The 26756-nt window shown below is 37.1% G+C and overlaps 5 protein-coding genes across 6 annotated transcripts; 1 reads left to right on the top strand and 4 right to left on the bottom strand.

The window, feature by feature from the left end:
* Positions 1-1956: 1956 nt before the first annotated feature.
* On the bottom strand, positions 1957-3701 carry LOC124180385 (sin3 histone deacetylase corepressor complex component SDS3). Of its 2 annotated transcripts, none has more exons than XM_046565834.1 (8): positions 3440-3701; positions 3276-3339; positions 3079-3192; positions 2789-2990; positions 2514-2694; positions 2337-2454; positions 2146-2230; positions 1957-2066 (listed from the first exon to the last, which is right to left on the bottom strand). In XM_046565834.1, exons 1-8 carry the CDS (start codon positions 3561-3563, stop codon positions 1971-1973), a joined length of 984 nt encoding a protein of 327 aa, XP_046421790.1. In that variant the 5' UTR covers positions 3564-3701; the 3' UTR covers positions 1957-1970. The 2 variants fall into 2 exon arrangements, with proteins under 2 accessions (XP_046421790.1, XP_046421791.1); XM_046565835.1 differs by having other exon boundaries at positions 2337-2451.
* An 83-nt stretch (positions 3702-3784) lies between these two features.
* On the top strand, positions 3785-6761 carry LOC124180382. Its single transcript, XM_046565825.1, has 9 exons — positions 3785-4149; positions 4299-4411; positions 4583-5054; positions 5232-5362; positions 5569-5691; positions 5877-6061; positions 6248-6385; positions 6491-6534; positions 6623-6761. Exons 1-9 carry the CDS (start codon positions 3923-3925, stop codon positions 6729-6731), a joined length of 1542 nt encoding a protein of 513 aa, XP_046421781.1. The 5' UTR covers positions 3785-3922; the 3' UTR covers positions 6732-6761.
* On the bottom strand, positions 6746-16179 carry LOC124180375 (transcription elongation factor SPT6). Its single transcript, XM_046565813.1, has 17 exons — positions 15841-16179; positions 15637-15718; positions 15284-15480; positions 15025-15141; positions 14682-14845; positions 14351-14603; positions 13181-14262; positions 12809-12974; positions 12266-12658; positions 11903-12115; positions 11625-11762; positions 11127-11422; positions 10245-10991; positions 9601-10117; positions 9279-9522; positions 8751-9198; positions 6746-7479 (listed from the first exon to the last, which is right to left on the bottom strand). The coding sequence occupies exons 1-17, from the start codon at positions 15877-15879 to the stop codon at positions 7275-7277; spliced, it is 5301 nt and encodes a 1766-aa protein (XP_046421769.1). The 5' UTR covers positions 15880-16179; the 3' UTR covers positions 6746-7274.
* A 2237-nt stretch (positions 16180-18416) lies between these two features.
* LOC124180392 (ras-related protein Rab-34) lies at positions 18417-20496 on the bottom strand. Its single transcript, XM_046565850.1, has 7 exons — positions 20162-20496; positions 19729-19901; positions 19535-19636; positions 19376-19440; positions 19160-19290; positions 18623-18827; positions 18417-18548 (listed from the first exon to the last, which is right to left on the bottom strand). Exons 1-7 carry the CDS (start codon positions 20222-20224, stop codon positions 18475-18477), a joined length of 813 nt encoding a protein of 270 aa, XP_046421806.1. The 5' UTR covers positions 20225-20496; the 3' UTR covers positions 18417-18474.
* An 88-nt stretch (positions 20497-20584) lies between these two features.
* Positions 20585-26732, bottom strand: LOC124180391 (claspin-like). Its single transcript, XM_046565849.1, has 9 exons — positions 26567-26732; positions 25730-26423; positions 25358-25510; positions 25051-25259; positions 21956-24948; positions 21679-21821; positions 21379-21588; positions 21086-21298; positions 20585-20909 (listed from the first exon to the last, which is right to left on the bottom strand). The coding sequence occupies exons 2-9, from the start codon at positions 26414-26416 to the stop codon at positions 20811-20813; spliced, it is 4707 nt and encodes a 1568-aa protein (XP_046421805.1). The 5' UTR covers positions 26417-26423; positions 26567-26732; the 3' UTR covers positions 20585-20810.
* Positions 26733-26756: the final 24 nt, after the last annotated feature.

The following is a 26756-nucleotide window of genomic DNA, read 5'->3' as shown; positions in this document are numbered from 1 at the left end:
GCGTATTGGGACTGCGCCCAATCGATTTCTCTCGCAAAATTACGTCGGAATAGTGCCACAATTAGTTTATTCCAGCTCTTTTGAAAATCGCGAAAATTTTCGCCAAAAATACAAAGGGGTTAACCTTCCTTTTTTTTTGACCAAAAAATTTTTCGTCTCAGAATTGATTCGTATGACTCTTTCCCGACCAATTGGACCCCAAGGAACTCAGAAAACGCAGCAAAAGCAGCGTTGGATCAACGGGAGAGAAGACACGAGGAAAAAAGCACCTGCTGAAAAATGTCGAAAATTCACGTTTTCGTTTTTTGGCTGTAACTTTTGATGCGTTGATCGCAGCGTATTGGGACTGCGCCCAATCGATTTCTTTCGCAAAATTACGTCGGAATAGTGCCACAATTAATTTATTCCAGCTCTATTGAAAATCGCGAAAATTTTCGCCAAAAATACAAAGGGGTTAACCTTCCTTTTTTTTTTGACCAAAAAATTTTTCGTCTCAGAATTGATTCGTATGACTCTATCCCGACCAATTGGACCCCAAGGAACTCAGAAAACGCAGCAAAAGCAGCGTGGGATCAACAGCTGGGAAATTACGATGAAAAAAGCACCAGCTGAAAAATGTTGAAAACCGAGGTTCTTGTTTCTCGGCTTTAACTCTTCATACGTTGCTCCCGGCGTGTTGTGACTGCGCCCAATCGATTTCCCTCGCAAAATTACGTCGGAATAGTGCATCAAAGAATTTATTCCAGCACTTTTCAAATTCGCGAAAATTTTTGCCAAAAATGCAAAGGGGTTAGCCTTACTTTCCTACCAAATTTTCGACCGAAAGTTTTTGCCCTATTATTGTTTCGAACAAAAATTTTTCCCCATTTTCTTGTATGTGTATGACCCTTGTATGTCAAGTGACCTTTGGTGATAGAACATCCAGCTTTCCGTAGTACAGTAGATGTAGTCCTGCTCAACCATTGATTCCAGTGTATGCGACAATTATCATTTAATAAATCAATTAAGTAAATTAAATTTTATTGAAACAGGTGTATAGGGGTACAATTTTTATGGAAAGGGGTTGTTACATAAAAATCCTGCAGAGACTTGTATGAGTCTGTACGCAGGCCTAGCGTTCTTATAAATAATCCTAGTAATACTATTACTAGATAAATAATACTGCATATTTTTTCCGAGTTCATAAAGCTTGTTCCAGTATTTATAACCGCGTGGAGATGAAAAACCTCGAAGATCGCTTCACAAGTGGATACAATCCTTCAACGCGAGTTTGAATTCTTTAAATCAGACATGTTAACATCAATATATAATTAATATATACAATGAACAAAGGGAAGAAATTTCAGTTCAAAAAAATTAATTATATTCTTTGCACTTACACTCAAGTCTTTTTCCTATCCTTTTTCGAAAATAATTTCACACACGAGTGCCTAATATGAGATTTACGTTTCTGTTTAAAAAGAAACGGATATTGGCCGCGTTCGTTTCTGTCACTTTTTAAGGACCGAGCGATCTCCGGCCCGAATGTGTAATCCGTGCTGGACGTCTATCTGGAGCAGGACGTGATTGGGTCTCACAATTAGAGAAGGCTGCGCACGAACTCACCTTATTTTCATTCATGACATCAACTACTACTATCAGCAAATGGTAACGTAAATGGACATCGGTGACAGGGAAGAGCAGGGGGGAAGTAAATAATATAAACTACCGTTGCATTCATTTAGACAGAGTTTTGATTGTACAGATCTGTTAGACGTTTAAACGACGTAAAAGATCTTTTACTGAATGATCAGTAAAAATTATACAAATAATAAAAATCAGCATAACTGAGCATAGCTAAAATGTTGTCTATGAAAAAAAAAACACAGTTACATCTGACTGTTTATAACTATAAATCTGCATAAGTACCAACTTGAAAATATCTACATTTCAAAAAGTATTTCCTGTTTGTTTTTTATCAGTCAGGTTCATTATGATGCACGTCGTTTAATGGAAATCTTTCCACGGCTGAGTTGGTATATGTATATTCTGACTTTGGCATTGTCAGATACCTTCTTTACCCAGATCTGTAAGATAACAATTACACACGAACTATTGTTTAAAGCTCTTTCTTAATTAGTGCTAAAGTGAATGAAATTTACTCACAGCTTCGGTTCCAATCGCTGATATATTACCAGCGAATCGGGGTAAGTCCTTGCCTTCAACATAAACAGGTTGACCGCGGTGAAACCTGCAAATCAAATTAAAAATATGAAGTCATTTACAAAATATAAATTCTTTTTTGCTTTGATTTTGAAGGAAAATCATGATGCATAAATATTTGTGTGGACTCTAACCATCTTCTTTCATAGAGTAATTTTCCATCTTCAATCCTTGTCTCTACTAGAGGAGTATCAGGAGATGGATTGGCATGCTGAGCTGGAAGATTGACTACATTGCAGGCAGTCAGGACTGCTGAAAAATTAAAAAAGCATTACTAAAAGTTATTAAAAATAAAATCGAAAAATCAGTACCTGGTTTTCGTACAGTAGATAGTATTTTACAACGGCTGATCGCTTTTAAGTCATTCTCAATCTCCTTTTCATCAAGTAAGTAATTCAACTGCGCCGGAGGTGGCTTTCTACGTTTCTCTACTTTCTCAGGTACTGGGTCATTGGGTCGACGGCGCAGTTTTCTGGTCATAGGGGGTTTCACCTGAGTACAAACGAATCAAACTAGTTACGGATGATCACTTAGTTTTACATCATCAATTTGTCAAAAAGTAAGAAGACTGGATAAAGCCTATTACCTCCATAGAATCACCAGTGAGTTCCATTGTGTGCCGATCAGATTCAATCATTTTACGCTTCTCTTCCATATCGGTTAATAAATTTTCCTTGAGGTCGATTTTTTTCTCTTCAAACTCTTTGGCTGCTGCTTTTTTCTCAAGTATGTAATCTCTTTCTACCCACTCGGTGAGGTAATCCCGGTAAATTCCATTCAACCGTAACCTGAATTTAATAGTAGAAAATTAGTACTCTGAAGAATAATTTTTCCACATCTAACAACATATTTTAACGTATTTCAGGAATACTTCACCTTTCCTTGTACTGCACCTCCAGGCGTTTGAGCTTACGATTGTATTCCGGATGTGTTCCATCCTTCAATTGTTGAAGCTGTTTTTTTAGACTAGCTAATTTATCTTGATACATTCTACGGAGAAAAGAACGTTTATTTCAGAAGCGATTATTTAAGAGTTGTAATTAAGAATATTGTCAAAATTGGTTACTGCTTACTGTTCCTTTATTTCGGTGTACTTTTCTGACTTTCCCATATCGGGCTCACTAGCCTCTTCCGTATCTGAAAATTAAAACAAATCAAAGTTATTATTAATGAAGTTTAAATAAATGCATGTACAAATTGTAAGATGTCTTTATCAACAAAGCCCAAAAATTCTGACCTTCGTCACTCTCATCCTGGTCCTCCAAATCACGATCTTCTTCCATGTACTCATCGTTGTCGTCCTCGACATCATAATCGTCCTGACCATAAGGTGTTGAAAATGGAGAACCTTGAAACGACATGTAAACAATACTGTAAGACTCCGCGCCGAATAAATCACGATGATGTCTTAATTTACGAGCTAGTTATCGACACAAATCCTCTCTCTGGTTAAGCTTGTCAAGTAAGAGGTTATGTTATGTATACACACATGCACACGAGAGGATGTCAATTGCTTCATCCGATAAACACGCACACGTGTCCGTTGCAGAACGCCACTTGTTGTGATTCGTTATTCATTGAGACGTATTCAAATTCCGACCAAGCGTTTGCTAATCCTAGTGTTTGCTTTTTTTGTTCATTTCTCTTCGCATCGGACGCCCGATATACGTAGGTTACCGAAATTTTATGGATTCTGATAGATTACTTATCCTACAATGAAATGGAATCATTTTCGAAGAAATCAGATCCAGTTGGAATTATTCCTAACGATTTGAGTGGAGTTTCTTATGGGAATTGTGATTCTGAAGCTTACAGAACATCAGTGAGATCGCTGGATTGTCATGTGGCCCATTTGAATTCGTTAAAAAAAAAGATAAGATCAATTACATTGTGGATTGTTAAACTAAATCATGATGACCAGGTTGTCGTTGAAGGAAATTTGGAGTGGTATGTTCTCGTTAAAACCTTATGTAGCAAATACGTACCTGATACAGATACTTGTTATACATAGTTTGAATAAGATAAACTTCTACATTGAGCTATTAATGCATGCTGAATAAATTTCAATCCATCTTACATTTAACATTTATTGACAGTGGTACCAGAGTTCGAACTAAACCAATAGCAAATAGAGTCACCTCGTCAAGGATTTTATCAAAATTCAAACATGCCTATCATCTAATTGGAAATATGGCTGATTTACAACATGGTATGCATATAAATCTCAGTCACATTCACGCAAGAGCTATGCTGTTATTACATGAGAAGTAATATCATAAATGTCAGATTTTTATTGTATCGTGTATAAAAAATATTTTCCATCAACCATCTTATACTTGTCTTTAGCTGATCCATAAATATTTCCAACTATTATCTGCAGAACTTCCAGTATTCGTTCGCCGTAAATTTCAACAAGGTTTCCCAGAAGATTGGGAAGCTATTATCGACATTTGGAAACGCTTCATTATTACCTCTGGATGCGACGAAGCAACAGGATTATTGTGTATCCCTGAAGGTCTCTTTGTCAATGAAGGGCTTAAGTTGACTGTTAATGGTTCCAATGAGAATTCTCGTTTCGTTAAAGACATTGAAAAAGTTACAGTGGTGAATGAGACGACGTACCCTATGATTAAAAATGGTACTGATGAAAGTATTGGTGAATATCATCGGAATGAAAAACTGGTTGATTCACTTGCTGAAACAAAGACCTGCGAATCAATTTTGGATCATGAGGTGTCTGACAAAATATCCAAAACACCAAATGATATGAAGCAGCTCACAGCATGGACACCACTCCTGCAACTTGGCGACAATGCAGGATGCTGCTTGGCCTTTAAGGGAACCTTGCTGAGGTGAGCCACACAATAGTAAAAATCAGCATTAAAACGATACATTATAAGAATAAGTAAATATTTGCAAGACTTGATTGTATATCAAACAAGTCTGAATAAGGCTGTGAATTGTTTTATTACATACCTTGAACATTTGTGAAATTCTGCACAAAAGAATAATTGATCCATTTTTTCCAGTTCAATGGGTCATGCTGTGAATAGGAATCACGTAACAGGTATTGTACATCGAAGAATTTCTCCAAGGATCATTGAAACCATTAATCACGAATTTTATGAATTGATGGGCGATCTCAACAACACTAAACGTAGTATGTATGAATGCAATAATGTGTATTCTGAGGACAGTAGAGTCAAGTATGTTTCATTTTATGTTTCACACTTATAGGCGTGTACCTAATTCATCACTACACTTTTTAAATTCTGAAGATATTGGAAAGTTTTGATTCACATTGCAGCTAGCTAAACATGTATATCAATTATTTGGGGATAATGGTACTGAACTTTCACTCGGCAGGTATTCCTAAGGAGTTAATTTTGTGGTGTCGCAATGGATGTCCAAAGCAAATAAATTTGTTTTGTGAAAACTGGAGATTATTGAAAAATGATGAAACAGAATCTCATAAACATTTAGTCAGCGGCAAGTGTTCCCTGTATTTCAAATATTTTTCCGCATATTGAAATGAAATATATTTTCAATATGTCAAAACAATTGTTATTCAATGTCCCAAATGTTTTACCTACATATTCTAACTTGAAGTTTTTCTGATGAATCATTAGTTTATCAGTACTTAAAACAGAAATATCATTCTTAATTTTGTGTAGATGGAAAACTAAAAGACGAAGACAATGATGTTTTGACTACAAACAATCATAAGAAATCAGGCAATTATAGCAAAAAGGTTCATTCGTTGTCACCTGTGCAAACAGCAAAAAACCGGGTTAAAAGAAAAAGAATCTTGACAGAGTTGAATAACAGCGATGCCAATGATGCAATCACTAACAATATGGTATATATAACTAATCATAGAGCATGCTAGATTTCTTGAGACGACTTGTAAGAAGGTGATAAGTAAATATCAAATTTAGACTCCATCACTGAGACATAATAAGAAAAAATAACCATGGGATTTAGTTAAAATTCATAGAATATGTCGGAACTGTTTGAAATATAAATTAATCCATATAAATTCCAGACTCCTAATAGAAAAGAAGCCAGCAGAATGCCTACTAGCGATTTGCAAGTCAACAGTTTGTCCAAAATAAGACGAAAACTTTCAACTCACGTCTTCGAAAACTCAAGGGAGGATACGAATATTGCAGATATTACCCTGGTACTGTTATTTATCTATTGTGCCGCAGTATTTAATAACGAAAAATTAAATACCTTAAGGTACATTATTTTGTTATACTCTAAACACCCGTTTTTACTTCCACAGGGTGTAAATTTGAAGAAATTGGAAGAAATCCGTCCAACTATTAAGTAAGCTTCCACTTTGAGCCTGTAATAATTCGTCACACCTCTAAAACGCCTATCCGATTATTAATTCAAAGAATGTTCAATTTTACAGACACGATATAAAGCATCAGCGACCGCCATTGAGTCGAGAACCAGTTATATCGTACGTGTATCATGATAGTTTTAAAGTCAACGACAACGATTTGTCTGATGGTGTGTAAAATATGGTATCAAATCATTTTATTAATTTTATTTATCTACGAATGCAATTAACTACGGAAATAATTATAACACTTATTCCATTGGCATGTCAAGGAATAATATGGTAGCAAATATAGGACGACTTTCAATCTAAAACAACAGATATATTTCACTGTTGTCAAGAGCACGCACACTACTAGGCAAGTCTTTGTATACATATAATAAGCGAGTTCGTTTAATTTTAATTTTTTTTTTTAAATTAAAGGAAACCAAAGTCCATTACGTGTACCAATACACCCATGTTACGTGCTCCCACATAATATTAACTTATTTATATTACTATTATTATTCATACCATTATTACTGTTATCATTATTGTTATTTTCATTATTACTACTTATAATTATTTACTTTTATATAAACGGGTGTATTACATACATGTGTACACAATTTGAGTATACATACGTAGCCAAAATAAAGAGTTACACCAGGCAATATGTATTTTTTTTTATTTTTATTTTTTCTAATTTTAATACGAAACCATAATAAGTGGTTAAGCTAAATTAATTTTCATCGTACAATGGAGTACCGTCTCCGCTAAGAGACATACTCCTGGGACTCGAATTCGTATGTGGGGTTCCTCTTGGTGATTTATACGACGGTGTACGTGCCGTTGGTGGCCTGTTGCGGGGTGTAGCTCGACCTGATCCATCGTCGTATCCCCGCGGAGTTTTTCTCGAGTCCTCATATCTAGGAGTGCTGTTCCCACTAAACAATGTAAATATCTATTATAGAATCTTGGTGATCGGTCAATTACGTAAACGTATTTTTAGTTAACGTTTCGACCCGGATATGGGCCCTCCTCAGAACGATTTATTTATTTAACTGTCAAGAGCAACAGAAAATTTTTTTTTTTAAAAATAATAATACTAGAAGTACAATCAGACATTCAATATTGTAGATGTAATACTCTGAGGGCTATTATATATTATTGGTTAGTAAGAACATTTTGATTAATTGAAAAAAGAATGGCTTTAAGTGTTATTTACTTTTTTTTTTATAAGTAAGTGGACTAAGATGTAGTCGAATTCACAATTTACAATTAGTGGAGACAATGTTCTTTGAGTGACGGTAGTCAATGTCAATCTTCTAGTTATTTTACATGTAGGAGTTAATAGTTGGAAGTCATTAATTAAAAAGATTAAAGAACTATGTTTCTTCACAGTCAGTATGTCATTGTGTTAAAAGGTTTTTAAAGAAGGTCTTTTTAGCAGTAAAATTAATTTGCAAGTGTCCAAGAAATGGAGGTAGGCCCTTTATGACTATGTTCCACATGTCTAACCAAAAATTATTGTTGGTTGAACCGATTGGGTCAACAGGTGAATAACGACTGATGGGAGAAACAAATATGATCCAGAGTGAAGGTGAACCTAATATAAACAATTATACAGAAAAACAAAAAATATTTTGTGAAAAAAATTATGTAGAAAAACTGTGTTATGGGGACAAAAATTTTTTTGTATCTAGTTAAGGTTAAACAATATTTGTTGTGTGGGCGGAGATTAGAGGTTTGTAAATATTACTTAAATGTTCAACATCTTGTCTAAGATTAACGGAATTGGTGTGACCTACAATGTTGCACATTTCTAGTAATAGTCTTTTATAATAATTGTGTTCTTCACAAAGGATGTTTGTATTGTCGTAGTTAAAAGTATGTTGTTTATTGATACTATGTTTTGTTAGAGCCGTGTGACGTTCGTCAATCTCATGTACATTGCGTTTCATCAATGATTTCATCAATTGATATTCATCAATGTAAATATCACCTGAGCATGGAATTTATCTGGATAACATCTCTATCCAGAGCATTGATTGTATTATGTTGGAATTCTAGTGGAATTACTATATCCCCTACAAAGTGTCTATGAGACTCGTTATACATATTTGTTAAATATTGGGAAACAATACAGTAAGTAACAACGAGTTGTCACATTTTCGAGAAATCAAAATCGAGGAGGTACATCTTTCGGGATACATACGAGATCCTGGGAGTGATCTGTTTCAGTTTAGCCCATGCCTCGGCAGCTTTTTTCCAATCCATCGGGTCTCCGGCTAGTGTGGGCATTTGCGGTGTTGGACGATGTGAAGGTGTTGTTCTATGGTGAGCAGATGTCACTGTGGTTGGCCCAGGATGAACAAACTGGCCTTGGTGATGATTTGGCGTTTGCTGGCCGTACCTAGGCGTTGGCTGACCATGGTGAGGTGTATGATGGGGAGTCTGATACGGGGTCATGAATGGTGTTTGTCCCGATGGGGTGTAAGGAGTATTGGGATAGGTATGCATGCCTCCGTACGGTCCTGCGCTTGCTGCGCCAGGAGTATGCGGTGGATAATGATGTGGAGTTTGATTTGCAACTTGTGACAGAGAGTGAAGCATGTGATGCGGTAGATTTTGGGCTACTCTCTGTATTGCCTCCTGATTCATACCTAGTAAGAGTATTAAAGAGATTAGCAATTAAGTTACGATGTGGTTCAATGGCAATGGTTTCAAATTAAGCATTGCTTACTTGACATATTCACACCCGGAGTATTATGGTATGGGGTTCTAGATGTCATCGCACCTCGAGGTGTGCTTGGAGTTCCTTGACCAGGGACAGGGTCTCGGAAATGTTCCTTGAACCAACGGAACAAGGAGTTGACATTGTCGAACATTTGTCCCCGGAACCTGAATCCCTCTGGTGTAACAGTTACATATTCGTGTCGGCAGCGAACGCGAGGTAAATAAGACAGTACAAATTTTCCAGGGTAATTCTGCAAGTGGATAACAAATGAGAATATCAATTGTGAGCTTCAATTTAATCAACCTAGATGTATTTATGTTTAAATTACCTTTGCGGCGGATATGAAATAATGAATCTTTCCAGGGTTCTTTTTCTTCTCATCTTTCAACAACTCTTCTGCTTTGTCCTTCAAGCCACCTTCGGTATCCTTATAATATTTAAAGTACAACAAATCTCTAGCATGAGCTGCCATCGGATTAACATGTCTGGCAATGATTTCGTCCAAATCTTCAAACTCTTCGTTACCGATCCATAAACTTTGGCCAAGCGAGAAGGTATTCTCTTTGCCTTCTTCTCGAACATCGATATGTTGACAGATTTTGTCAGTCACTTTCCACGTTACTGTGAGGTGATCTGCACCTTTGCTACTTGGTCGGACTATCGCTTCACCCTGATCCATATTTTGCATGAATTTCTCAGCTTCGGCAAAACTGATATTATGAAATGCTGGATGTACAATGACGCGTTTTATATAAGTCTGTCGTTGTTTTGCTTTTTTTGCATCTTCTTCTACCTGTTGATCCTTTTGTTCTGCTTCCATATCATAAAACGGATCTCTTTGCGGTCTGTAAATGAACAAATAGATAATCGATCGTTAGTTTTCAAATTTCAAGTTGAAATTGATCCAGAGTGCAAACTTTACCATCTTAATGCTTATGAATTTAACAAAAATTATCAACACAAATCTCTCACCTCCATTCATGATTTTTATCAGCAAGATCACTGCTTTTACTGGTACATTCTACACTGAATCTGTCGACCTCAATCTTGATTATACGGCAATGAATGATTTGACCAATTCTGACTCTTTCCTCGGGATTCGCTACATGTTTATCAGACAGATTCTTGATGTGAATATATCCTGATATATTATTTTCCAAGCGCAACCTGACACCGGTAGCTTTTCCTGGGCAGGCTCCAGCATCAAAGTGATTCCATACTTCCGACAACTCAGGGAAATCATTCTTTAGACAGAATGGACACTGCCAAAGACCTGTCTCATCATTTCGTACCGGATTTGCTTGATCTAGTTGTTCACCTTGAGGTTTCCTGTGAGTTATGCCACATACGGTGGCTTCAACCATTTTGCCGATATAGAACGTTTCCGGTGTCTCCTTGGTCAATACATCAAACAATTTTTCAGCACTGAGAGATTGATATGGCACTCTAAGGTCTTTGTATCTGCTATTTAATTCCGCCCTGATGTCATACAGTGTTATGCATTTGTTACCAAAACCTTGTCTTTCTAATTCTTCGGCAAATGCGTCAAGATCAAGATCCTTCAATCTTTCCGGCGATTCTAAGATTTCCTCCAATGCCCCTGCTGGATTTGCATCTTCATCATCGTACTCTAGTGCGTCTACTGCCATTTTTCTGGCCCATTCATATGTCTCTGGATGAACACGTGAGCCGTCAAGCACTTCCACATATGCTTCAGTACTAAATAAGACAGAGAAGAATTAATAATACTAACAGAATAGACTGAAATTGGGAATGATTCACTGTGATCTTGTGAGAAAGAGAAGAAAAGAAAGAGCATGTTTAGGAATGATAACTTGGAACATCTTCGCTCACCTGTCTCCCAAACTATTTGTGTCTATCTTGATAAAACCGGCGCAATTAATGAAAACCTTAGGGCCCATATGACAAGCTGTGACCAATTGCGTTCTATTCTCTAATCGTTGATTAGTTTGCTTAAGCATTTTAATTAAGGCCTGTCCTTTTCGAGGTCCCAAGCCGCAGACAAATTGTACCAAGTTGCCAGCATAAGCTTGTTGGACTGCTTTGTTCACATCCACACCAACCTCATTTACTCGATTAACGAATTCTAAATATAGGTTTTCTAAAAGGTCTTCCTTAGGGAGTTGATCCTGAAAGAGAGACACGCGATTTCATACTTTAGAGTTACTGATTCAAGGCAACGATGTTTATAAAGTATTTATCATCGATATTTGTGGGATTTATTCTCACTCTGTGCCAAGGGAAACAGAATATTTAAGGTAGGAACATGGCTCGGCTCTCACATAAGCTTGTTGATATAAAATGTGACCATGTGTCTTGAGTTTGACTTACTTGTAAAGGATGGTACTTGAGACACAAGATTTCTTCATCCGCTGTGCATAGCTGTGAAAATTCCACTAATGGATCTTGCATACGCCGTGCCATTGAAATAGCTTCTCTAAGTAATTCTGGATAATCCCTGAATTCTGACTGTAATAATAAATGTACAACATGAATGCAGAGATCCGTTTTTAGTCTGTATCATCTACAGAATAACACATTATTTATACCGGTAATTACAACTAAACTCAATTTCGGAGATGAAATCAGATATTTGAATGAAAACTAACCACTCCTTTGTTACTGTTTGAGTAGATCTGGGCGAGCTCGTTGTCACATACTTCTATTTGAATGTTAGGAAATTGTTCTTCTTCCACCAGGTTACTTATACACTCTTTGATATCAGCAACGACCATTGTTGCCTCCCTGGATGTACCACTCACAACAACAACGTGCGGTTTCTTTGTTGCAATAAAATTACGAATTGCCAGCAAATCAGCTTCCTAAGAAAAAAATATGATTTACAATTCTTGTCAGGTTTGTAAATTTCGCAAAACCATTCACCCCGATGAAGATATCGGAATTACAAATCATTGTCAACATCCTGAAAACGAAACTCAGATTCAGTCAATTTTAGAGGTGCGCGAAATTACCTTCATAGCTTTTTCATCCTCTCTGAAACTGTTTTTCTTTTTCATTAAATGTGGCAGCCGCAGATAATCTGTACACTCGCCGTCAGGTGCAACAAGACATGTGAATGCTGCTTTGGAGTAATCGGGCACATAAGATACAGCCATCACACGTAACCCCTTGCTCGTATCCCACTCTTCATCTTCTTCCTCAGGGAAATCACAGCTATACGGAGCCACTTTGAGCCAGTTATACATCTTTCGGCAGCACGCTCGCATCACGCATTCCTTAGCTTCTGCAATTAGATTCGCCTTCAACTCCTTCTTTAATTCGGGAATGACCATTTTCGTTAAAGCCATCTCCACGCTCCCTACTCTCAATGCGTTCCAGTCTTGAACATTCTTACTAAACTCATCCTGTGAATAAAAAAAAGTGATATTAACCAACAAAGGAGACAATTAACAGATGTGATACATTCTCCTTCTGCGATTATAAAGGGTTAACAATATGAAATGAAATGAAAGATCAATTATTAATTGATAATGAATAAAAAATTTATTTCTTACCCTGTAATAAAGTTGCTTCATTTCGTCTACATAATTGTTACTAGTATTGCCCTCAATCGAATCACTGAGTGAAATGGTGACGAGTTTATCTTCTTCGGCAATACTTAGTTTGAGGAATTGATCGCCAACAAGATCTCTTACAGGTTTGTCTTTCAGATACTTCATTCTGCAATGACACAAAGAATTCAATAGAAATCACTGCAAATGACTTTCAATCAACAAGAGTTGTATCCCAGATGGTGCAAAACATTTTTCTGACGTAACTAACAGAGTAGTTAGGAACTTTCTAAAAGATTGTTACAAAATGTTACGAAATGTTACGGAATGTTACGTTTTTATCAGTGGTAAAGGGTTGCAAATACTGAAACTCACGTATATATGGGATGGTTTTCATCAATCTCTTTTATCCCTTTTTTGGTAGGTGTGACAGACAGTTTTGCTCTCTCCATATACATTTCTCTAACGCATTTGCGAACAAGAGGTTCCCTTGCAAGCTGAATGGCAACCATCAGTTGTGTGGCCTTCAAGGCTTCTTCCGGAGTCTTAAACTTCTTACCACAGAAGTCATTGGCAACTACAGAAGGTTCCGTTGGTTCCTGATCAACTTCATGACGTTGGTAATTGTCACGAAGATTCTCTGCATAATGTTCTGGAGACAAACCGAACTTCTTGGCAAGACCGTCCAGACCAGCCTTTCTACAAATAGTGTAAGGCCCAGTTCTGACAGCTTGTTTCAGCGTCTCGTCAGGTTCCTCTTCTTCGTCAGCTTCAACATCGTCTTCTGGAGGTGGATCCTCACCATTTTCTTCAGCATCAGCTATCTGCTGTCTTCTTTTAGCCGCTCTTGCTGCAGCTCGTGCTTCTCTTTCCTTCTTGCGGACGGCCTCTTGCATGGGTGGAATCTCATGGCTGTAATACAACATGAAGTGATGATGAACGTCGTTCAATTCTTCGCTGGTTTGAACATTTCGCAATCTCTCGATATCGTCATCCTTTATCAGTCGCAGTCCCTCTGGCAGAGGAGCCTCAGCGTTTTTCATGATTTCATCCAGTTGATAATTTCTCATTTTTTCAAACAGTTGTAACAAGTTTTCTTTTCTTTGCCGAAGCTGACACCATTTCACGTCAAATTTGTATACTTTCCATAGATCGTTTATGTTTAGTTCAGGTAAAACGTATTCCTTTCGATAAAATGATATAAACGGAACCTCGAAGTGTTGATTACGCATAAAGTCCAAGGCTTTTTTGATCTTTCCTACTGTCTGTGGTCCCTTACGTGCCCTTTCCTTAGCCTCAGCATTTAAATGAGAATCTTGAACGGAGACCGACGGACGACAGAATGCCTGTTTATATATCCACTCTGCTTCCAAATCCAGTTCATCTGATCCCTCTGGGACTGCGACAACAGGTACTGAACGTAGTTGCATTCGCTCAGGTATATCAGTATTACGAATCTAGGAAAATTCATCACATATTTATTCACTTGACCCACACAAAGGCTTGCAAAAAAAAAAAATTTCGTTTGTATAAGAGTTGTCTCACCTCATTGTCCATGTCAGTAAAATGTCCTCGCTTGAGCTCGCTGGGCTCATATATTTCAAAGATACTTTTCCGTGTTGTTTTCTTTTTGGGTTGTTTTTTTGGACGACGCGGTCGTTCCCCATCACCATCTTCATCAACATATTCATCTTCCTCATCCTCTTCTTCTTCCTCTTCGTAATCCTCTTCCCCATACTTTCCAAACTCATCATAGTCAAAATCAACCCCAAAAATATCTTGAGCTTCTTGTAACGCGCTAATTTAGAAAAGAAATCAAGTGAAAAGTTGATTTGTAAAAAATCTATACAAAATTAGGCACAATATGGAAACTTACGCATCTGAAAATATTGGTTTCTTCTTTCTTCGCCTTTCAGCAATAGGTCTTCCATCATCGTCGACAATAAAATCATCACCCTCAGAATAATCTCCATCGGAACCCTCCTCGTCAAAAGTCTCTGGTTCAGGCCTATGGCTACGTTCGCTTCTTCTTTCATCCTCCTGACATATCACCATTCAATTTATTGGTTATGGATAGTGAGAAGATGATGGATATTTAAAATAATTTGCGGCATAAAATGTAGGAAGACTTTTAGCTCCAATGGAACAACACTGTTCCTTGCTAGGATGTTGTAATATTTTTGATAGAAATAGTTCTTGCCAAAAGAAAAGAAACTTACATCACCAGATCCTTCGAATAATTCATTTGCGATAGCGTCCCGTTCTTCTACCGCTTCGTGCTCCTGCTCTTCCTCCGACTCCTCATCTTGTATTCGACGTAGACGTTTAAATCGTTTCTGGTCAAGTGAATAATTTATTTTCCAGTACCCCACATGGGAATAAAGAAACACATAAGTGCCTCATTAATGAAGTTAGAAAAAAATCGAAGGAAACAAGAAAGTAAAAATAAAAAAAAACAGCAAAAAACGCTATGCATACCCTTTCCACTTTGACTCCCAAGTTTTCCTCAATAAGATCATAGTCCTCATCTTCCAGTCGATCGTCAAAGTCTTCATCATCACTCTTTTTACGCTTTTTAGAACCACCGGAACCATCACTGTCCTCTCCTTCGCTCTCTTCGATAGGATTATCATCAATAAGATCCTCCAGTTCTCCTTGGAAACGGTCCTCATCATCTGAATATATCAGATTACAATATTATGAACCAAAACGCAAAGTGTTAAACACGAATCTACTTGCTGTAGCAATTGAGGTTTTCCCAAGAGCAGACCAACGAGCATTGAACATAAGGTACAAGAAGCTACCCATGACAAACTATTGCTAACACTTACCTTCATCATCTTCATCACTCTCCTCGACAGCTTTAATTTTCTTTAGTTTTTTCTTTTCATTGTGATCTAACTCCTCTTCCTCCTGTACAATAACCAAAACAACAATAGGGTAAAAAATGTAAGATCAAGAAAAGAGCTAATTTAACGCACTGCAAGTATTGAATTGTGGATTGCTAAGCTAGATATTACGCATTTTATACTGACCTCACTTTCTTCCGCCTCCGAGTCGATGAAGTCTGCCATTTTTTTTTGGGGTTAACTTTTCTCGGAAATGTAAATGCTATTTGCGATTAGGCAGTTGGAAAGTTACAGGTTTAAGAGTCGACGGTGTCTTAATAATGAGTCTTGACTCGATTAACTGAATTATTATAATTCCGGGTATGCTACGAATATCGAGCCTAGTAGAACCACAGGCATTGCTCTGGATTCGCACAGTCCTCAACGTATGTCATTGCCGTCAAATAACCACTGGAGGGATTACTATTCGTCCTGGTTTACAGTCAGCGGCTTAAAATGACCCCGTATTAGCTAGAGGGCTAGAAACCCAATGCATCCGACATCATACCCGGATACTCAAAATCCATTAAACGTATCAAATTCCACGTAATGTTGGTTTAACTTATAACAAGTCGCAGTAAATGTCCGAAATTTCCGTCCGGCCGTACGAGCAGTCCAACAGCTCCGTATCGCACCACAAACAATACTGAACGCTCCTCACCACAGAGATTGGAACCCCGCTTGATAGGCTCGAAACCTCTGTTTGCTCCATCTGCCGGTGAATATTTGAACAAATTCAACTCACAGCACAGACTGTTGGAAACGGTCACCGATCGAAAAGAAAGAAACCAGATTAAAGCTCATTCTGATTTATTTTTTACTCGTGAAAGCGGAGATAATCGCTCTGTAGACCGATCAGAGTGCAGGTTTAAGGGAGCTTTCCAGTGTGAAATTTTCAAAAAATCGATTTTTTTTTTTTGCTTTATCGAATAGTATACACTCTTCCGAATATTCCCTGAAATTTTCATGCCGAAATTCAGATTATTTCGGTTACTGTACAGCATTTCTTGGAAGAAGGCAACGGAGCGCTACAGCTGCCCGTGCGACCGTTATTTCTATTGTCTCGTTCCTACCTGCACGTACATGAACTTGGCTCGCCAATTGTCGAAAATGTGAATTCTGACTATTGCATAATTTGCCGTTAATTAACCGTAAATTAGTCGCGCGACTTATTTTTTTATCGCACTCAATTTTCAAAAAAAAAAGCGGATGGCGTGCTAAATTCTTGAAGATCAATCAATCACTGTGTGTGGCAACTAGCCCCAAAGCACGTATTCTGCGGCAAGCAGATAGTAGAAATCGCTACGCAGTGTGCTGTGTGCACCTTCAATGAAGGTTACGACCCAATTTTAAAAATTTTGGAGACGATGGGATGCACGATAGGGCCGAGCGCCGCAGATTTCGCCGCTAAGTACAAGAATGCGCGCATCACCCAAGCAAACCGCCGGGCGTCCCTGGATAGCAAAGAGGCGAGGAGAGCTCGTCGGACTGAACAATCCATTGAGCACGATCTTTTCGAAGAAGCAGAAGGGATATTGTATGGACCTGGCATCGCTAATTGACCGTAAGTAAACGATTTACCTAAAATTTCCTCACTTGAAACTTTGAACGCGTTTTTCTCAAAACAGCATTTTTCAAAACGGTGTCCAACTTGGAGGGCAGAGTTTTGAAGCTATCGAGTTGAATTTTTTACACAATATTCTTAACGTCATTGTTTATCGTGCTATGGAAGCTTTTTTTTTTTTTTGACATCATCCTATTTTTTTGTAAAAAAAACTGCCAAAAAAAATGCTAAAATCGATACTTTTTGTTCAAACCGGCGCCATTTTTGCAAAAAAAAAAAAAAAAAAGCCTCCATAGCACGAAAGCCAATTATATACCGATCAATAATCTTTTTGTGTTTTTTGTTTCAGATAAAAATTGTGACCCCCAACGTGGACACCACATCCAAGTGCATTTTCTGCAACAATTGTTTCATCATTTTTATAGATATTAATTAATGAATAAATCGATCTTTAAAAAATTGCTTTGTATTCTTCAATACCCAATTAATATACAAAAAAAAAACCAGACCGATTAGATTATTTTTTCTTTAAAAAAAAAAATCGCGAAAAACAGCGATTTTTCGGGCTGTCACACTGGAAAGCTCCCTTAAACGGAAAATTTTCTTTTTATGCGTGAAAAATAAATGAGACACAGGCCGTAGGGGTGGGCAACTGACGCACCGAGCAGGTATGCTGACGCACTTATAATCCTTACAGCAACCCTATTATGAGGGAACAACGCCGAAGGTCGAGCAGTACCTGCGTTATCAGCCCAATCCCAAGGAACAATAGTCCCTGAATTTGTGTACACAGAGAAATATAAAATCCTACGTGTAATGACTCCTGCAGTCACGAATATAAAATTGTTCGAAACAATCAACAGCATTCCAATGCTCAAACGAAAGAATAGAGGACCTTCATTTGACCCAGAATACAATTGCTTAACGGATTCCTCGAATTTGTCGGACCGACCGGATAGCGAGGCGCACCGGGACGCGAAAAGTTGTCCACCCCTAGTTTAAAGCAATAAAATTTGTCATCTAACCGTGAATGAGTAAGAGCCGATTTCCCGACGAGTCTTATTAAATAGTAGCAACGTCAAGTAAAAGATTTTCGCATCAAGTATTATTAATTATTATTAACATAAAATCCTTCATAACATTACATATTAATCGTAGAATCAAATATCGTTGACTGATGATATACCTATATCAGTCAATGCAAATTTTTCTAATTTTCATTTCAGACAACTATTGGAACACCGTGGACCAATCATTTTCTCTGGAATGTCTTTGCGTGTCGAATTCAGAGCTGAAATGTAATGGCATGTATTGAAAATGATGTCATATGTCTGTGCCACAAATCGTTTTGACCAACGTACTCACAGACAATGTTGGAGCCCGCGGTGGATACCATTCGAACACTCTGCAATTCCTGCAGAAGCAGGGCATTAAACGATAAGGCAGCTATACGCAAAAAAAGCTCGTGAACACCGTCACCAGTTCTAGCTGAGACGGCCCAAAATTCTGCCTGCAATGTCCGCGCCACCGCAAATGCGCGTCTTTCAATCACTTCGTAAACAGGGTTTGACTGTCCACATATGATAAATACATTCGTCATAGTCAATACATGAATCTCAAATGCAGGATTGTACGTTAAACGAGCCAACCTTTGAGCCCAAAACTACTTTCATAATGCGACAATTTATGAATCGGTAAGAATTAAACGTACGAAGAAATCCTGAAAAACTTTGTTACAGATCCAGTCACTGTTGGATGAACAATGACAAAAAATAGGTCAAATCGAAAATAGTTGAGATCGAAAGTTGGCGCATTTAATGTGGAATACCTCAAATATATAGCATTATGCATTTGTACATAGGGGTGAGAGTTTATGATTTATTTTTATAGCGTGTTAATTACCAATAGATCTCTTTTGGTGCCAACCAAGAAAATTTGGCTCGTATCGTTGTTACATCGCTGTGCTTCGTCGAGCCACTGTCGGCAATGGGACAACGACATCAAGCTTCCCAAATCGAAGACAACCACGATTACTGAAAAGATTAGATAAACTTATATGATATACATAAATGGAAAAAAATACCTATTCTTCGTCATTATAAATACATATTTACAAACCATTCGCACTTCTGTAATATGATGCCGCGATGCACTTGAACCTTTCCTGACCTGCTGTATCCCATCTATAGACGAATTCATTTACTAATAGCAAATAAGTATGCAAGTGGAAATACACTATGGGGTATAAGAAACAAAAGAATTTTTGATAATGCTAACATTTGTAAATTGTACGGAACCCCCAAGACGTCGAAACGTTCTACTTCAAAGTCCACGCCAATGGTTGCTTTGTAATTATTGTCGAAGAGTTTGTGACAGAATCTGTAAGAAATCGGTGCGGTAATAAATGAATAGTTAAATTCATCGTTATAAAATTATAATTAGAAAAAACCTCGTAGCATTATAGTGCATACCTATTGACCAAAGAGGTCTTGCCGACAGCCACATCTCCGAGGATGATAACTTTTGATATCTTCGGTATTAATAAAGGGCGTTCAGCTGTACATGTCTTACGGACCCGAGTATCGAAATCTCTTTCCATGTATGGAGTTGCGTCTGATGAGAATGGTGGCTGCCACTTAGATACCTGTGTACATAGATATAGTTTGTATTTTTTGCGTTCAAAATCTCTTAAGGTGTACTTATGTGAGTATAAAAAAAAAAAAATTAACGACATATATTAGCGTAAATATAGAGTTATATATAATATAATATTTATTTATTTACTCATTTAATATATATGTATAAAATATTAAATCTACGACTTGATACTGGGATTTAATCTATAGGCCTATACTATAATATATCACTGGTACAAATAATAAACGCTTTATTTACATATATTACCTGTCTTTCTTCGTGAGCAGTCTCCTTTATCATTTTATAAACTGCAGAGCGTGTTTGCATCATTGCAAATTTTCAGATTTAAGCAAGAGCCGTTACGATGGTCTAGTCGTGCATGATACTAGAACAATAATGATAACAAAACTACCTAATTAATACTTTATTCGTACGGGATGACAGACGCAAATAGTTGTCTTACACGCGTTGATATACCGGGGGCCCCCATGTCCCAAACATCGGTTGCTGTGGCAGGTGCAACGTTATAATACGCATACATACGAGTATGGTGTGTAATATCAGCACAATACACCATTATGGCATTGCAGGAAGCGGAAGCGATATGGTAAATTTCACACAAAACCACGTTTACAAGATTTCAAACAAAAATGCGGTAAGTCCTTCTGAAAATATTTTTATTATAATTTGTAGTCATTTAAAAATTTTCGGAAATTTAAAAAAGATCCCGCCTCTCAAGCTCTGGATAGGCAACATGCATCACGTCGATGTTTTAAGGGTTGCCGGTTTTCGTGACTGATTGGCACTGATACAGGTACAAATACACTATGGGCATTTGCAATTGACTATATTATATTTACATCGTTACCACTATCATTTATGCAAGGTAAAAAAATATTCCTACATGTTTGACATTTTAATCGAATAGCTTACTTCTACTATTTTTATCAGATTCCTTCCTTGATTTCTTCGAGGCAAGCCGCGTCATGTTGAATGCCGGTTTCCGTTTTCGTGACTGAAAAATTAACCATTATAACGATATTCCGAATTGAAGACAATGATTTTTAAACGCCCTGATATCCGACGAATTCAAAATATCAGAGATTCACTTATAAGCTCAGAACGAGGTGTTGAATGCGTGTATGCTGAAATTATATAATTGTGAAAGTACGCATTTTAAATGGTTGTCACCTTTGCAGCTGCAGTGTTATTATTTTCTTGGGAGTATGACTCCGTATCGTCTTCAGCCGAGACTTCGACGGCGGGACTGAGATGAGCGAATACAAAATTTCTGGGATTCTTTGTTCTAATGGTGGTTTGGTCATTATTCTGCTTAGTTATTAAAGAAAGCCTAGCCAAGGATTCTTCTCCCCTGGCTAAGAACGAGCCTCGATGAATGGCGGTCTAGAAAAAATGAAAGAATACGGAACGATGTTAAACTCGGATATCTTACCTACTATCAGTAGGAACATCATTGTACTCACTTGTATTGCAGACGTTTTTGTTCCAGAACCTGGCTTGGCAAATAAATCTGCAACAGTATTACGCGGAACGGGTAAATCCGTTTTTTCACCATCAATTGATGTATTTTTGTTCAAAGTCTTGTTACATTTGTTTCTCTTTAAGGCTCTCAGGCCAAGTTCGAATAACTGATTATCATCCATTTCCTCTTCCAATTTCTCAGCTGCATTTATCTACAATTCAGAGATAACTTGATATTGGAAAATCTTCATTGATATTGAATAAGTTCAGTGGAAATGTGATAAATTTTTGTAATTTCATACCTTATGCTCTTTTAAGAATTGCTCACGTTCCAGTCTCTGTTTGCGCCATTCTAATTCACTTTCTACTTCAGTAGGATCTTCTAAAGCATCATCTTTTTCATCTATATTCTGCAACGTTTTTTCATTATCATCTTCCAATTTATCTAAATGAAAAATGCCAATCGTACATGTTAATATGATGTGTTTAATATACCTTCAGAATGGTTTTTTTTTATTGGGTTACAAAGATTCCGTATCACAGAATTGAACAGAACAGAATAACTCTAAAATAGCTTACCGATATTTTTCCACTTAAATTTTCGCTGGCGACTGGCACCATCCGAATGCAGTTCACCGTCTTCTAACAAAATTTCCTGCAACAGTCTAACTTCTCTCTGGTCTTCATCCAATACTTGTTTCATATGCATCTTTTCCAATTGTTTTTTAACTTGATCTTGGTCAATGTCTTCTAAATCTCCCTCTTCCATATCAAGTTTATCCAAATCTTTTTCATCTTCATCGGAAGATCCCCAATCACTCTCAGATAGTTCTGCCTCCCCATCAAGGAAACCAGCTGCAGTTTTTTTTATATCCTTCTTTGGTACTATTATCTCATTTTCTTCAGAATCATAGTCAACTAAATTTTCGTCATCATCTTGTTTTTCATTGAAATTTAACGCAATTTCGCAGTCATCTTCCTCCTCATCATCGGATAGTTTCAATGTTTTTACTTTTTTCCTTGATTTTCTTAACTTGCTATTTTTTAATTGCAAATTAACAGTGTCATCCTCGTCATCGGATGAAAATACTATCTTAAGTTGATTCGAATATGAACGAGGTTGCTGTAACGTTTTCTTTGCACTATAACTTAAAAATTTCATATCACTTGTTTCATTTTTCTTTTCGATCACCTGTTCCTCAGTTTGCAAAGCTTCAAGTTTTTCAATATTGACAGGTTGAGTTGCAAAGGTCCCTGAGCATAAATCCAGTAATTCTGCATCAGATACGCTTGTTTTTCTTGACATATGAATCAGTTTATCCAATTCATTGTTATCACTTGGGTTGAAAAATGGACCAGAGCATAAACTCATTAATTCGGTTTCGTTTGGTGATCCCTTGTTATCGACGAACAATTTTTTTTGCAACTTCTCGCGTTTCTCCGGACTGTAGGTATGATAATGTTTTTCTTCTACTGGGGTATCTCCCACACCTAAAGGCTCCATTGATTGCGAAGAATTATGGACCGATCTAAAATCTATACTAGTCAATTCTGAGCCTGTGTTCAAAGCTGTCAATTGCGTTATCGGTGAAATCATACTAAGTGAATTATTTGTCATTGACGGTGTTGCACAGGACTGACTTCTTTCATCTGATCGTTGATACACGGGTAAATCACCCTCTGTACTACTCATTGAATCATCTTGGCTATTGTTGTCAGTTGCAAATATATCAACATCTGTTTTCGTTCTCCTGATACTATTTTTTTCCTCTTTATTTAGACCAGTTCCAGTACCCTCTGCTTCAGAATCATTCGAATCATCATCTTCGAAAGCTTTCGTTATGCGTTTTAATCTCCTAAACTTATTGCTTTGACCATTGCTTTGACTATCTTCGTTTTCACTCTCCTCATCTTCTTCACATATATCTTCATTATCATTAATACTTTTATTGCTGTTCGTGTCCTCAGTATTATCCACTTCGCTGAACTCTTCTTCTTGGTTTTCTTCTAATTCTTCTCCACTAACTTCAGCCTCCCCATCCAAAAAAGAACTCTTGTAAGTTTTTCTATCTGTGATGGGTACATCATCTTCTTCAGGTTCACTTATTTCAGTATCGCTCAGGTCATCATCTTTGTTAGGATCATCTGCCATTTCACAATCAGACAACTCATCGTCGTAAACGTTATCGTTCTTTGAGTTTTCAATTTCTAATTCTTTTTGTTTCCATTCATTGGTGCGTTGTACCGCCATCTGATGTTGCAACTCTTTCTTCAAGCGTACGAATTTTGTGCCAGGTTTGCTCAACTCCGAAACATCGTTTTTCTCATTACTTGGTGCATTATATGGCAGAACTTCATTTATAATTTTCAGACCGCTTGCGGTCTCTTCTGTGTGCATTACAGTAACTTCTGAACTAGAATCGGGCGTTTTTTTAATGGAGTGTTTTATAAATCTTTTCCTCAATTCTTCAAGACCAGCTTTCGGAGACGACAGTTCAACCATCATACCTGGCGATCCTTGAAGTTTCGGAGTTAATTTCATTATGCTAGGTAGAATTAGAGTTTTCATTACTCTGGGTTTTTCGATATCAAATTCTGGTACTGGTAATCCATAAACATGACCTGTTGGTTCATCTTCACCTTCGCGATCTTCTTTACTGCACTGCGACTTGCTTCCAATTGATGATAACTGAAAAGACTCTACTGAACTCAAGTGAAGTTTATTAGATTTAGTTTTGTTATTCTCTGCCAAAATTTTATTAGCGTGACGTATCTCAAATTCTGTTTTCCTTTTGTCGTTTAATTCAAAAACCTCGTTATTATTTATGAACGGCGTGTCTATTATAGATTCAAATTTATTTTCAACAACGTCCGTAACTTTATTGCTTTGCAGATCTGTCATATCATCCGCCAGTTCATAAGGATCTTCCGACATTTTAAGTTCAAAATTTTCCTCATCTTCGGTTGGTTCGTTTGTCCTGGTGGTTTGATTATTCACAAGTTGATCAGCCTTTTGACTCTCTACCAGTGGATCTGACTCAATTAAATTTGTTAATTGCTTACTGCTATCCTCGAAATTTTCCTGAACTTTGTCAGCGGTATTAATATCCTCCTGACTTTCCTTGGTTGTTATAATATCAGCATCTGTTGGCTCTTCACATTCTAATTCAAATAATTTTCTTGGTATGCTAACACTGTTTAGACCATGTTTAAATTCTTTACGTCGTTGATTAGGGTGTGTAATTACACTTGTCGTTTCTTCAAAATCATCATCTTCAATAGGCAAGGGACAATCAACGACCTTCGATTCATTCTCAGAGCTAAACAATTTCCTTGGCACACCAATGTTCTTGTCTCCTTGTTTAAGAATTTCTTTTTTATTCTGGCAATTTTGGAGGTCATTAGTTGTGACTTTCTGAGTGTCTTTGATAGGAATCGTTTTCACATCACTATTAACAATCTTTGCTTGTAGCTGAGTGTTGGTGGCAGTGGAACCAGGGTCTTCGCTATCCGACTCTGACGATGATTTGTAAAAGAGTTTTGCTTCTTTCTCCTTCTCCTCCAAAACTTTCCTGCCGACAAATATTATCCCAATTCAATTTATGTCCGAACACAGCATGCATAGCTCATTAAATATTTCCGTTCCAAGAATAAGAAAGAACTTAGATTCTCACCCCACAAGCTCGCCAGACATTCTAATTTTAGCTGCAGCAGCCAGTGTTGCAGGTAGTTTTGGCAAACTTTTTTTTCTGTTCAAAAATTCTTGTAGCGTGCGTTGTCTGGGTCTATGATAAGGTAGATAAACCTGGCTTTCTCTTAGCATTCTCTGCGTTTCACTATGTATCTCACGCATCGCTTCTTCCTTCGCTGCTCTAATCGATCCCTAAAATTGTACGTACCAAATTATTGGTCTAATTATTAGCAACATAATTACTTAATCAGAACAGGAAAATTACATATAGTTATAGAAATTTGACATACACTTCGTTTCTTCTCCGACTTTCCTTTTTTGCTTGTAAGATTAGTCGATGTCGTGGAATGGTCATTTTCATTTAATGATGCTTCAAATTCACGCCTGGTTGGAATATCATCTTCAGAATCCGTATCAATTAGTGCGCTAATTTTACCTGGCTTCTGTTGACAGTTGATTAAAAATGTTTTGAGACATTTCACAAGAATTTTCAAAAAACATAGGCAGTAACAGATTACTACTATTATTGTAGCACTATGTGATACATTATTTTTCACTTATAAACGATCTCTATCGATGTCCTTGAAAAAATGCCGACCACTAGACTATGTAACTGATCAGTTTTCCAGACATAATAAAAGAACGAAGAATCTAATACTTACCAAAATATTTTTATTATTTTTAATTTTATCAGCCACATTGGTAATGCTTGGAGGTTCTCTATCATCACCGACATTCTCGTCTTCTGAATCACTTGTTATAACTCTTTTCAGTTTATTACCATTTGCACTTTTTTGACCACCAATTGTTTGGGAAAAGTCATCGGAATTAATAGTTTGCTGAGAAGAGTTCTGGATCTTACTGGCTACCTTTTTTATAAACAGTGAATTGAAATCTTCATCTTCAGAATCACTGTCTAGTATATGTGAAAGCCTAGTTGGATTCCCAGGTTTCTCTTTACTTCCGACATTTTCATTGCTCTGTGATATCGTTTTGGAAAAATTTGTAGTAACGTCTACCTCTTCTTTCGATTTTTTGGGTATATCGCTACTTTTTTGTTCGCCGTCACATACATCTTCTGACCTCTTAGTATCTCCACAGCCCATATGTTCAACATCCGACACTTCACACTTTTCTAAACCTTTTGTTTCCTTGCGACCAGCAACACTTCCGTCAACCATTTTCAGTTCTGCAGAAGCAGTATCACCTTCATCTCCTTCGCTGTCGGAAAGTAAGAGTTTACTTCTACCTTTCCGCTGTACAACAACATCATCTCCTGAGCTAGAGTCATCATCACCCATTGATTGAAAATCACTATGAACGTTTACTGGTGTTTCTGTAGTCGTCATTCTATTGCTGTAAAATTATTATAACAGATTTTATATAAAATTTTTGGTAAACAGCTTCAAAGTCCAACAGTAAATACTTTTAACATTTAGAAAATTGGTTTCCAGATTTATTACGAAACTTCATGTGGGAAAATATAAGTATTAACTTACTCCAGCTACGTATCGATATTTAACAGCCTATTTTTCATAATTCACCAAATATTCGTTGTAATTTGTTTCAGACGTTTAGAGCCCTGAATTTGCGGTCATCGTTCGCTCATCACGGCAACGATTACGGTTATAATATTTCGCGCCAAAATAATAGCAGACATCGACATGGAAGAAAATCACAGAGAATGCA

The sequence above is a fragment of the Neodiprion fabricii genome, chromosome 4, assembly GCF_021155785.1.
Source record: "Neodiprion fabricii isolate iyNeoFabr1 chromosome 4, iyNeoFabr1.1, whole genome shotgun sequence".
NCBI classification, from domain to species: domain Eukaryota; kingdom Metazoa; phylum Arthropoda; class Insecta; order Hymenoptera; family Diprionidae; genus Neodiprion; species Neodiprion fabricii.
Note: the sequence above shows the minus strand (reverse complement) of the source record. Positions and strands in the feature narration are given on the sequence as shown.